This window comes from Opisthocomus hoazin, chromosome 3 (assembly GCF_030867145.1).
Source record: "Opisthocomus hoazin isolate bOpiHoa1 chromosome 3, bOpiHoa1.hap1, whole genome shotgun sequence".
Taxonomy (NCBI): domain Eukaryota; kingdom Metazoa; phylum Chordata; class Aves; order Opisthocomiformes; family Opisthocomidae; genus Opisthocomus; species Opisthocomus hoazin.
In genome coordinates this window covers 48,051,313-48,065,307 of record NC_134416.1, presented here as the reverse complement: position 1 = coordinate 48,065,307, position 13,995 = coordinate 48,051,313, and the positions used below count along the sequence as shown (strand labels likewise).

General features: G+C 37.4%; 1 protein-coding gene across 9 annotated transcripts in view; it reads left to right on the top strand.

The window, feature by feature from the left end:
- Positions 1-13,995, top strand: part of SNTG1 (syntrophin gamma 1) — a 365,296-nt gene that overhangs the window by 185,650 nt on the left and 165,651 nt on the right. For all 9 annotated transcript variants that reach the window (XM_075416176.1, XM_075416174.1, XM_075416180.1 and 6 more), the window contains one exon: positions 11,303-11,357. In XM_075416176.1, the coding sequence (XP_075272291.1) occupies positions 11,331-11,357 (27 nt within the window). In that variant the 5' untranslated portion in view covers positions 11,303-11,330. The remainder of the gene's footprint in view (positions 1-11,302; positions 11,358-13,995) is intronic.

The window sequence follows — 13,995 nt, the reverse complement described above, 5'->3', positions numbered from 1 at the left end:
TTCTTCCTCATCCCTCAATTTGCCCATGGCCCGAAAGCTTCCTCAGTTTGGCCTACCCTAACTCCTTTCTGCTGATCTACGAAGTTTCAGATTCTCTTCCACATTCTTCTCATTCTATTCCTGGTAAAAGTTTTTCAGCATGACTCCAGCATCTTCCAGTCTGCTTGACTCTACAGTTCAAGTTTTCATCATCTTCTCTCACCTACATTTAGTGGCTCCTATTTTTTCTTTGGGGCCATCCATATATTACCTATACCCTGTTACCTTAGTCCTTACTCCCATCTTCACATCCCTGAGCATCTTGTCCCAATACATAGTTTCCCCTTTCCCTAACTGCTATTACCAGTGTTGGTTAGGTTTGTTTTTTTCCAAAAGGCAATTTATTCTGTCAAATTTCTAAGATCTGCTCCAGACACAGGAGTTGTAAGGCTTTTCAGAGCAAGACCAATGACCAATGTATTAATCCTTAACACTGTTTTCAGAAACAGGTAATCCTCTTTGGCTAAATTATTGCAAAAAAGCATATATACCAAGAAGCTTGTAATAAAGAAGTTTAATCCAAACAATTTAAATTTGTCAAAGTTAAAAATCAATGAAAGGTTGTAGTGTGAAAGACAATCACAGAAGGAGTTACTGAGATTAGTCCCACTCATATTATAATTAGATAGCATCACAAATGTGTCCAAGACTTTACAGACAAAGAAAATATTCTTATGACTTTCACTTTTTGGCATCCTGGCTTTCAGTGAGCTCAAGAACACACTAAGCAAAATCTAAACTGAGCAGTACTCAATTAGGCAGAAAATGAGCTAACAAACATGAGAAATTCCCATGCGGTGACATAAATAGGGTTGGCACCTATAGCGGTCCGCCTACATCTGCCCTGCACAGGTATCGTTGTGTGGCAGCTCAGTGTTCCTAGACCAGCACATTTTACCAGTAGCCAGTGTTTATCTGAATCAACCGCAGATTTTAAAAGTGGAGCAGTCTGTAATTGGTGCTTCTTTGCAACTTACTGCTATAGCCCTAAGGCAGGATTAACAACCTGCAGGAGATGGCTGTATGGACTGCCACCCCAGTCCAATCCAGTCCCATACAGAAAGGTTTTCAGTGAGGTATGCTGCTCTCAGAGGGATATTTTCTGATTAGCTTTAGGTGTTCCTCACTGGCTACTTAACTTTGTTTATTTTCATTTTACAGTACTTCAAGTGCTGTGTTTTCCTGTGTGGCATATTTTGCATATCTCAAGTTCTCTTTTTATACATTTTGACATTGTACTACTGCAGGAACAGTTTGACAATAAATAAACTTGACTTGATGATATTACAATAGTACTGCTACAAATTCCTGCTTTCTGGATTCCAGAGGAGTTAAAGAGGTTTCTGCTGCAATCATACAAAAACTCAAGTGGAAGATCTAATTATGTTGAATAATTTTGAGCCAAGTTACTGGTGCTTGTTTTCCATAAGTACTGAATTCTTCTGCATAGAAGTATCTGCTCTGATAAAATGTGATGCTGTGAAATGCAGTGAAGACTATGCAAACTATGACCATAATATCTCTGATGGCTAGGATTTCCTAGTTCATGCACAGTATTATTCCACTTTCCTTCAATGACAACTATTTGAAATAGGTTACTTTTTTTATTTTCCTTAACCTGAGGAAATTTCATTAATGGTAGTCTTTGTAAGTGACTTTGCATATAAGGCAACACTGTAGCAGCAACTGCAATAAACCTTGAGGGGTCTCTGTACCATAGTTACACTGTCCCAGAGATGACCAATAAATGCCCAATTTTTAATGGTGACCACAGAAGCGTGTGCATGCTTCTGGTCATAGTAATTCTTCTTAGACAGGAACGTCACTGTTGATTACAGGACCTGCTAGTAGAAGCTGAGTTGCAGTTCAGACTTCAGTCTAAAGCTGTCAAATGGTTGCTTAGTCACATTAATTTAAATCAATCGATTTATCAAATTATTCCCATCATTTTTTGTGATTAATTTGGTTATTTTTTGAAAATCTGTAAATTCATACTTCAGATGAGGAAGAATAAAAAAGAATATGAAAAATCAGTGACATTCAAAGATCAATGACCTGACACAGTAAACAACAAAGTTTGTCTAAGCTGTAGTACAACACAGAGATTCTTATTTAAGCCCTTTAAGCCCACTTAAATAAGAAATCTGGGGTCTTGCTGCTATAATCTCCAATTTGTCTTGTTCTCTGGTGTTTCAGATACCAGAGTTTAGTCCTTTATGTTCCAGATTGCCACAAAGAGTGTTGATTTAACGAAAATAAGTATACCTGATTTCTTCTGTTGTGCCAACTTGCACTGACTCAGTGTTATCTCACAGCTTCTCAAGCTGTGTTTCTACCCATCTTCCTTAGGGAGCTTCCAGGCGTGTTCCCCAAACCTTTTTATTTCTGACAGCCCAATTCCATTTCCTAGTTATCAGTGAGAAAATGGAATAGCAGTTGCAAAACCAGTGACGATGGTAATTACTAAGTAGAAAGCGAGCTCCAATTCAAATAAGTATAGGAAAACAAACACAGAAAGTTAAATCATGCCAATTTTTTTTTTTCATTGGACTGTTGTGATTTTTGTTACCATCTAGGTGAAAAGGACTGATAAAGTCTAGTGTCTTTAACTGCTGCATTTGACACCCCATCCCAACAAGGTATCCAATCCTATCTAAATGAGTTAGGATTTTCTGCTACAAATCCAGGACAAGACTTGTATTCACATCTACAGACATAACAGAAAAGTGTCTTAAAACATTGCCACTGCTCTATCTCAAACCAATTACAAATTTCTTACATTGTGATACATAACCTGGTAATTCAAAATATAGCAGTGTTTTGATTCTGTGAATAGTAATATTCTTTCTAATAATATGAATCATTTCATAGAAACCAATGATAAAACAGAATGAAAATATTTTGACCTTACTCAGCTGATTTCAATGAGGAAAGATCAAAATCAAATATGGTTTTGGTTATGAAGTTTCAAATGAAACTTGGATTTTTTTATCCTGGGGCAATTTCATGTCATTTTACTTTCATTGAAGTTAATGTAACTTCTGAATTTCTCTGAGATTAGATTTTGTAATTTTTTTCAGTTATGTTTATCTTGTTAGTTCAAGCTCTATCAAGACATGCTAGAGTTTGTGATTCAAACTGCAGCATATGAGCTCAAATGGTGTCATATCTGTTGAGAAATCCTGGTTTGCATTTTACTTAGTATATGGGAAACGTTTCAGTCAATTAACAAAATGGAAATATGTGCTACATTTTACACTTGCAAACTGGAAGTAAAATATATTCACATTTGATTTAATTAACATCTTCAGTACTAAGCCTGGTATCATGTCCTTTCTTCGTTTAAACTGGTTTTAATTTTCATTATTCATAGTACAATATTATTTTGATTTTTTTAAGCAGCATTTTTACAATGTATCATCTGGGGGAAATACAAACTTCCAATTTCACTGTGAATGATTATTTTTCCATTAAGACCTTCTGCAGTTAACTTTGGGTCTGACACTTATGCCTATATACAAGTGTAAATACATATATTGTTTATTTATACAGGATCTGAAAATATCAAATAAATGTGTAGTATTATACTATTTCCATTTACTGAAACTAAAAGCATATCAGCATAAAATTATTTTTTTAAATGGTATGCGATGTTGTTGTACTTAGGAATTACAACTCTTGTTGTCTTTTTAAATGACATTATAATACTGCTCGATTTGGGGGAATTAAAGAGAAAATCATTACTGGATTACACTGTCCACATTCATGTAATAACTAGCATGTAAAAATGTCCTTTTAGGCCAAATGGATACAAGCATTTAAAGAATTTCTGAAAGGATGAGACCTTCTAAGAATTCCATTGGTTTTATTCAGTGTATTCCATTACATTCAATGTATTTCTCTCGGTTTTATCCATGTTTTTTGCTAAAATCTTAACTGTTTTTATACAAATATTCTGTAATACACACATCCATAACACTGCCCAAAGAACATGGCAGGCTAGAGTATCAACAGCAGTTAATCTTAAACAATTTTTTAAGTCGATAGGGCTACACTTGTCTACAGAAATGGAGGGACAGTCCTGTTATCAGTGAGGAGAGATAAATTATGTGCTGGTATGGCATTCATGGGTTTTTAGTCTGAATCTGAAATGACAGAGCTAGGATTAGCAGGGATTTTGTGACTGAGTTTTTTTAAAACAGAATCCATATATAAGGAAATATATTTAGCCCAAACAATTTCACCAAGTGTATTTTACTACTTCCTTATTATATATGCTGCAGACATTTGTTTTGTCTGTAGATATATAAAACTAAAAAATATTTTGTATGCTTATTTCAATTTGTGGTCATACTTTTTTTTTTAATTTCCCTATTTGTGAGTCAGTTTATCTTAGTTTGGATCAATCCAACTTGTTTTGCTCACATAAGAAAATTTTAGAAACTTTTATAATTATTTAAATATACATAAATGTAGTTATTACCACGTGATTCTGAAGCCTAGTTTCTCTGGACCTTCACAGGGCTAAATGTGTGTTTTATTGTATTAGCTTTTGAATAAATGTCCTAATTTGGGGGTAAGGCAAGGACAAAACTTACATTCAACTGTGACCTTGTCATTATTATCTTACGTGCTGGTTAATTTGAAAAAAACATGCTCAGTATTTGAAGAAGTGGAAGCATTCCTGTCTTTAGTTCATTTCAGTATCCAAGCTCTTCCCAAGAACCATGCAAATTAAAATCTCTTTGAGTGTTTATAACCATCAATGTACTTCCTTATATCCTTCAGGAGATTGGTACAATCACTATTAGCATTAGGCATAATGCCCGAAGAATGAAATTTATATTTGACTGGGAAGCAATTACCTTGGCAAAGGAGTCCCAGTATCTCTTTTATAAGGAAATTCTGTGTTGAGAGATATGGAGACAAAAAACAGACTGCAGTGCCAAATACTCAGAGAAGAACTTCTGTTCGTCTTTGATGCAAGGCACTGTTACTAAGGCGAAACTGAGAAATGGTCTAAATCATGAAACATTTCATGCAGCCTCCAGAGCAGTTAAAAACAATGAGACATTTAGTCCCTGCTTGGGCTCTGACATCTGCACTACCTCTCTTTGAAATTAAGTACGTACTTATATTTGGACACTTCTAGTGAATCAGTAGAGATCAGACACAGATTTCCTTTTTTTCTAGCAACATTCCTGCTTTTAACCGAAAGCCAAACTTTCCTGTGCCAGTTTGCCATAAAGCATTTCACATAAAGACATGCAGTAGCAGTCCATAGGCATTTAACCTCACCATTTTCAGATGATTCTCCTGTAATACTGTTTTTTCCCTCTGAAAGATTGCGTGTTGCATTGGTTTTTTTTATTTTGCCATTTCTAGCAGTTTGCTTTTGCCAAGCCAGAACAGCCTGGGTTACTCATTAAGTCATTCTGTGGGTGTTCTGGGGGCACTAGATAATCGTTAGTGCAAACAGTGCTGGATAAACAAACAGGAGCCCAAGATACATTCATTTAGTTAATACTGCCTTGTGGCTCACTGATTCTTGAAAAAATTTATGTTTATACAGTGAATCGTTAGTTGAGCTTTCTGATTGCAAATACTTGCAACTAAAATAATAAATTATGACTGGCAGATAAATAACATTCTTGTTTTAACCAAGGTAAAATGAATTAAACATTAAAAAACTTGTTAGCTACTAATTGCCAACTTCAATTCTTTCGAAGCATAAGCTTGCTAAGAGCTGGACATTTTGTTAAAAAACTTTGTCAGGTGATTGTTTTCCTCACTGCCAAAGAAGTGCACAGCTTTGCTGAGTTCAAATTTCATCTCAGTCCTTGAGCTATCAGGTAGATTGAAGTGCAAGCAGCTTAGGGGCCTCCAGTTTTATGAGTAACATATTTTTAACTGAAATTAATTTCTTAAAGCTGTAATTCTGTGCAAGGGACATATAGATCCCCTTTCATGTATTGAGCTCTATGAGGGAAGTACGAGGCTGTGTTTGATCTAGAGACTATCGGTTCCCAACTAATTCAGAAATTTTTCACCAGATGAGTCCAATCTGTTACTATCATAAATTACTAAAAATCATTATGTTAACATAAGTAACTCAGTGCTCAAATGAAATCTAGTTCAAGTGTGCTGGAAAACAGGAACTGAATATCTTTTTATGAATCTGTGGTTACTAAACTGCTCCTTTGATTTACTGTGCTGCCTGCATGCCTCTGACCAGTCTTCCAGTACTAAACACCTTGCGGCAAGCTGGATGGAATGAATATGGAATCTGCATTTAAAGTAATGCCTCTTTTTTCCCCAGAATATTTTTCTTTCCCTTAAAGCACAAAGGACCAGCTGTGCTATATGTAAGGATAATTTCTAAGCCTCCTTTTCCTATTTACAATAGACATGGGTTTGGTTTTGTCTGTAGTTATTACTAAAAAAAAGGCCCCTGTAGAGTTACAAATGTGTCTGATTAGTTTCCTAAGACACACAAAATTGACAAATGTGATTTCTTTCAGACATCTCCAAAATGTAGAGCACAAAAGATGTTGGTACGAATGGAGACAGGAGAAGAATTTGAAAAGACAAACATGGAGTTTAGTAGTGAAGTACTGTCACAGTTAGTTGCAGATCTGATATTTGTGCCTTGGAAACACGGTTTTAGTCTGTTTACCAGTTAACAATTCAGACAGTTCTCAGACAAGAAGAACTTCTTGTGACTTATCCCAAGCAAGTAAGAAGTATACAAGCTGCAGTGATATCATATGCTAAGTTAAATTTAATTTGATAATACATAATTTCTCCATAAACTTGTTATTTGTGCATACAATATTGTATTCTTACTGTGCACCAGTAACCTTGAGAATGAAGTGATTTCTACTATTTCTTCAATAGTATTTTATTTGGCTGGTGGTATTCCCAACACTTTACAAAGTGTCTCTTATTACTGTTCTGTGCACGTAAAATTTTGTTTTTGTTTGCTATCTTATTTTATTAAGTATACGGGAGTATTCAGTCATGGAAGTTCTTTGTGAAATTGCATCTATTATACCACTGGAATATGACCTGATTTATTATAAGAAGATCAGAACATAGCTCCAGTGCTAGGTGCATTCTCCTAAATGAAACTTTGTGTCGGAGGTCTGCCATAGCCTTCAACTTTACCGTTATGTTTTAGCCATTGATTTCCCAGCAGAACACAAGTGCTGTAATAATACTACTCGGTAAATGTTTCTTCAGTATTGAATAACTGCTTGTTCTGTCAAGGGGGTGTCAAATTCTGTTCCCAACCTGTCTGTCATGTTACGTCCTTTACATCTGTCAGCAGAGATGAGCTAAATAAATTTGGTAACTCAGTTTTGGAGGAAGTGCAGATTGCAAATCAGGTCAAAAGGAATAAAAGTAACTTTTCAAAGCTTGCTTGTTTACATATCTTTGATTGCAGTGGTTTCCAACCTTTTCAGAGAAAACCTCACCGCTGCTGGAACCATTCCTTCACTTTGAGTGCTGCACACTGCTCATGCCTCCCCCAAGGCTCACACACCCTACTCTGTCCTGACACTGTTGCTGTTTGCTCTGCATCTTCTCCCTTCAAAGCCACAGGCAACTCCTTTCTCACCTTCTGCAGCACAGTTTGTGCCAAAGCAACCTAAGGGTGAGGAAGGACAAAAAAAAAAATACTGAGGCTGTGGGCTGGTAACCAGTGGGCTGTCTAGGTGAGACTGAAGGAGGCTCCTAGGAGGGCTGGAAAGGTGCTCAGGTGAAAGTGACTGTGATTTCGAGATAAGAAGGTTTCAGAGGTTAGCCAGCGGTTGGTCAGGGATATCTGTCAGCAGTGGGTTTCAGAGCTTATAATTTTACAAAAGTTTTATTTTTAAAAGTACTTGGGTTTATATTTTCTGTCTTTTTCATGCATTGCAGGAGGAGACAATTACTAATCGTAGAATCAAAGAATCATAGAATAGTAAGGGTTGGAAGGGACCTTAAAGATCATCTGGTTCCAACTTCCCTGCCATGAGCAGGGACATCTTCCACTAGGCCAGGTTGCTCAGAGCTCCATCCAACCTGGCCTTGAACACTGCCAGGGAGGGTGCAGCCACAGCTTCTCTGGGCAACCTGTCCCAGTGTTTCACCACCCTCATGGTGAAGAATTTCTTCCTAATCTCTAATCTAAAACTGCCCTCTTCTATCTTAGAGCCGTTCCCCCTTGTCCTGTCACTACATACCCTTGTGAAAAGCCCCTCTCCATGCTTCCTGTAGGCCCCCTTCAGGTACTGGAAGGCTGCTATAAGGTCACCCCGGAGCCTTCTCTTCTCCGGGCTGAACAGTCCCAACTCTCTCAGCCTGTCCTCGTAGGAGAGGTACTCCAGCCCTGTGATCATTGAGGCATTTTACTGCATAAGATCATAAAATTTCTGCATGATGCATGATATCTATTCCTGTAATTTAGTGATCTAGAGGTTTTATTTGGGGTGTAAATGCTGGAAACAATGACATTTCTGAGCTGATTTATGAGGTACTGTACTTTGTACTCAAACCTTCTATGTGCTGTTTTTAAAAGACCATGTTATGAAATTGCTGATAGTCAGAAAAAGAGCATTGATAATGGGCTTAAATTCTCTGTGTGCAGCTGCAGACGAGAATCGTTAGGAAACAGAGGGATACAGAAGCAGTGGCAGTTACACTGCAAGGATTAATAACTGAGTTCCTGAATGCCTGAGAAACAGGTACACTCATTGCAATGAGTATAATCTTATGTTGAGAATTATGTAGTCCAAGTTTACATTTTAGACAATATTTTAACAGTAAAAGATCTTGTCACAGATTGTGAAAAATAGCCTCTAACCAACTTTCCCGAGGAAACTGTGTGTGTAACCTTTCTGTGGGAACCAGATAATTTCTTTTGGTAGGAAATGGATGTCAGGAGAGTATTTGTTGTGTATTTTATTTTACCTATTTTTGATTTAGCATGTAGGGGAAAACAGGTGATTGGCAGGTAGATTCATCAAGTATCAATAGATAGTAGGGGGCAAAATTTATAGTTTAAAGACTGTTTGCCATGACAGCCCTCAAGACACAGGACAGAGAACTATGGCTCCTGCCTTTCAGAAATAGTTTTAAGTATACTAGAGTTTATGGCAGTAGTGTTTAAAATAATGGGGTTTTTTTTAAAGAGTTTTTAAAAAAAGGTTTTAAAAGGAGTTTAAAGAGTTTATCAATAAAGAAGTTGGTATTCCTGTGAAGCTTCATACTTCTAAGATTGCTAAATTATTATCTGAGCAGAACTAGAAGTTCTTTAAGAGCGTGAGCGGTATACAGAATCAGCTATGATGCTGCGAAGCCTAGTTGTTCTTGACTTTTCCTCTGTGTGCTAATGCAAATATTTCTGAAAAGAGTAGATAAATGCAGAATGCATAAAAACAACAAGAAGAAAATGGAGTAATACTGAGTTGTGGAAATGACGTGAATTAGGTACGATTTAGATCAAACAGTAGCTAAAAAAGAACCAAACAATTATTTTCATTGACTGTAGAACCAAAGTTGCCTAAACCCAAACTTTGCAGAACTTCTGTTAATAAGGCAGAACATAACAGAAGCAAATACACTTTTGACTGCTGTAGGAATTACTGACCTGACAGAATCAGAGCCCAGGAAAGGAGAACACTGTGCAGTACTTCAGTTTATTTTTTAAAGATACATATATTTATACTTCCAGAAGGCTAAAAAGTCCTCAAAATACTTTGCTAAGGTGAGTAAAGCCTCTTTTGCACTTCAGCTTACCCAGCACCTGGAAAAAAAGTTCATAAAAATTACAAGGAAGCATACTTCATTGCATAGTGACTGTCCCACCAGAGACAAAGGTCTTCAAGATTGTAATAGTGACCTTGTTTTTTATGAGCACTTGGAGAGCAGAATTACAGATATAGTTCTTTATTGGATCTTGAGAGACTTGTAAAGCTGATAAGAAAGGAGTTATGATAGGTCCCTTTTAAATTCTCACATTGTAACCTAGCCAACCTGGCCTAGCTCCGCTAGAAATTAGTCTAGAGCACAGTCTGTGAACCAGGCAGAGCTCAGTAAATACAGAACATTGACCTCATGTGTGTGCGTGTGCTTAGGTGTAATGAAACTGCATCCAGGGCAGAAAAACAAATTAAGAGACTCAATTAAGAGACTAAGAGGTTTTATTATTATTGTTAGGACTTACATTTTTGTACTATATGAGATATAGTTTTTAAATTTTGTTTTAAACGTAGTCTGATGGGGCAAATTTTGTGTTGGAGCTTTGAGTACTATATTTATACAAATACTTGTAAGCACATAATTAGTTCAGAACAGTAATGAAATGCTTGATGGAGAGGATTTTGTTACAGGTTTCATTTCTCCAGCCATGGAATAAAATGACTGTTTTGCCCAGGAAGTGTTTCCTCGAAATGTTATTGGCTGGTGCATGAGTATTTCTATTTGCAGAACCAGCAGCAGGACACTGTTATTATCCTCTGATAACAGCCTGTTCCAATGGCTTTATCTCATAAATAAATAAATGAATGGATAAGTATGCATTGGGATGAATATACCTTAGGTAAAGGCCAGGCAAAGTAATAATCACAGGATTTGGTGTGACATTTTGCCAGCACTCACACATATTCCTGACTTTTCTAACATTTGTTTGTTTCAACTCATAAATATTTCTGCAAAGTAGGCGCACTGTTAAATGACACTGGCTTCCTTGGAGAGATTATGCATGTTAATAAAATGTGAGACAGGAGGTATTGGCACATGATGGTTTTTAATTAGGGGAGAAAATAAAAAAAAACGGTCTTTTAGAAGAGAGGGCATTCCAAAGAGCAACACTTAATGTCTCCATTTGAAGTACTGCTTTCCAGTATACTCTTACTTTTGAAAAAAAAAAACAAAAACAAAAAACAAAAATAAAAATCCTGAAACCCCAAAACAACCCAAAATCCTCGCACTTGCAATAAGAAAAGTTTGAAGCCCTGTGGAGGGGAGGAGGTTGTGGGAACATCAGCATTCCTTTGATTATATTCAGTGAAACCAGGTTGTGTACTTTGTGAGAACCAGGAACAACTTATAACACCGTACACTTCCTAATCCTTTTGCAACTTTGATCATTTCTCTTTTTAAGCATTGACTATAACTGGACCTAAAGAAGAGAAGTGCAATTGCTCAGCTCAGACAGATAACTTTTATGTTTTGCAGTATCTTTTTCATTCTAATGAAATCTTTCTTTCCATTTTAGACAAATATCACTTGCTGTGTCATAGCACATGGATTTCAGGACCGCCTGTGAAGAGGTAAGATCAGATACTTTTCAAACAATAGTAGAATCAAAGTCAATGAACTTTTAATCCTCCTTATATGCAAAATCCTTTTTTTACCCTTTTTTTCAGAAATGAGAGGAATTACATAATCAGATAGAAGTTATTCAGTTGATCACTTTATGGTGGCAGACAGACTTTGTAGTAGAAGATGAGAGAATTTGCCCAGGTGTATTCATCACTAGCCCTCACCTCTGTCAGTTCCAATTTACCTCTTTAGGCACAATGTAGGTGCAGGTAGCTATGTTTTGTGTGAGCTTTGCTCTTAGTGAAGTGTTTATATCTGAAAGCCTGTACATGAAGAAAAACATCAATCGAGCCCGAAATCTATCTCGTGCTGCTCAATAAAATTAAGGGGGAAATGTAAGAGTATGGGGAAAGGGTGGGGAGAGAGAAGCTGTGAAGATTACCAAAATTAACAGTAATTCCATTCTGATTTGATGAGATGAAAGAGTTATTTTCACTTAAAATAGGTATAGTTTCATGATGTCAGTGCAAAGCACTGCAGTCCCATTTCACTAGAAATGGCGGAAGTGCTTTGCTTTCTGTGTTCATGCTACCTTAAAGAAAGTAAATAAGATGTATTTGTAGATGTTAAAAGGGGCATTGTATTTACTCAGAGGTTGTGTATGAATGAATTGTTTTAATGCGTTTTCACACCTTTAGCAACTGAGGCACAGTTTACACCAAATTACATAGTGATGTCAATGCATTGTTTTGATTAAATAGTCATGACAATTACCCGTGCACTGAGAAGCACAAACAATGTTTGGGAAGTTGTGACTGGGAACAAGAGAAACTGGCTATATCTTTAAGTGTGACCATGATCCCATGAAAAAAAGAGAAGCAGAGGGATGGGAACAGTAGTAGAACTAAGAACTAACTGCAGCTAGAACCAATTTTGACCTGAGAATCAATTGGTATAAACTGGGGGGCAAGAGAAAATAAGCAGGCTAAAGAACATTAAATCATGACAGCCTTCTGAAAGATGTGGTAGGGTCAAAAACTAATATTAAAGTGAGACTTGCTGTTGGGAAAGGATACTTTGATGATAGTCCAGGATTCTATGTAATAGGCTTGAAGACCTCAGAAGATCCAGGCCCAGTCTAAATTCTGTAATACAGTATATCACAGGTAATTTTCCTGGAAAAAAGCATTCTTGTTAGTTTTGAGACTTGGTTTTTGGTTTTGTTTCTTTTTTAAATACCTTTTTGAATGCACTTATTGAGCAAAAAATGCAGATGCATATTATTTTCATGGAATTTTTATGTTGTTATTATTTAAACTGTACACATTTGGTGGCAATTAACTTCCCTCTGTGCCCAGCAGCAGTAACAAGAGCAGTCACAGAAAGACGACCTGGCATATGAGTCCTATCTTAGCCTTTACAGTGCAAGTACACTGACAGATCTGTTTCATTCTGTATCTAGCTTCTAAAGGGGGCATTGATATCAAATTTAGCTCTTTAAAAACCAGCTGCTTTGTTGCAGCTTCCATGATAGACGAGGGAAGGAGAGGATGACTTCTCCGATCCTAAAAAAGCTCCATAATCTGGAGACCCTAAAGAAGCTCCTTTAGCTTTTAGATTAATAAAATTAAATGAAGTAGATTCAACTCCAGTTTATCTGCTTTGTGTAAAATGAGCTTTGTGCCACAGAATCAGTGGTGTCACTTTGGAGAAATCCTGAAAACTACGATTTACATCTTTCCTCCCAAGCCAATCAAAGTTAATAAAATATAGACTTTCAGCGTACTTTTATCAAATGCCTGTGTCTAAATAAATGATCAGTAGCCTTATGCTTACACATAGTGCTATTTTTAACTAAAGCCTCAGCGCTATCATTGTAAGGCATCATCTACTTTGGTTTTTGTTTGAAGGATAATATATTGAGCTGGATCTGAAAGCCCGAGAGAGAGAAGGCTGCAGCAGCTCTGTGCCCCCAGGTCCAGCCATTACAGAGGGAGCACACATATACACTACATGTATCCATATATGTGTATATACTTCTGTACACGACCAGCCACGCAGATCACATACAGACATATGGAGCAGTTGCGCAAAAATAGACAGCACCAACAGCTTCATCCTGCTCCCCTTGCTGGCTGAGTAGGATGGAGGTCCACTAGTGAGAATATATGTAAAAGTATGCACAATGTGCATGCCTCCAGCAGCTGGGCTTAGACACTCAGTCTGCCCAGCAGCTGCCCCTGGATCCCAGTCTTCCCAGTTGCTGGTCGTTGGGCATACAATCCCCAAGGCCTCATCCCCTCTCTGGCTTCTGGTATAGACTTCCACACACTCACCTCCCCCCTGCCGCCCGAGTCCTTCACCCAGGAAAAGAGTTAGAAAGGAGTGTAATAAGAGGGTAGGACAGACTGCGCTGATCAGGCTTAGGGCATGGCCAGACAAGCATATCGACCAGAAAAGTATTTACATGTGACCAACCCCTTTTCATCCCTTAACCCTCTATTTTCTCCTACTTGTTCCTCCCCAAATCACTGAAACCCCTCCCTTCCCCTACTTTGGTCCCTTCCCTAAACATCCTGTCATAAATCCTGTGCAATCCAAATCTGCATCCCGCAAGGTGTCGCACACCCCCAGGCAGTGACCCCC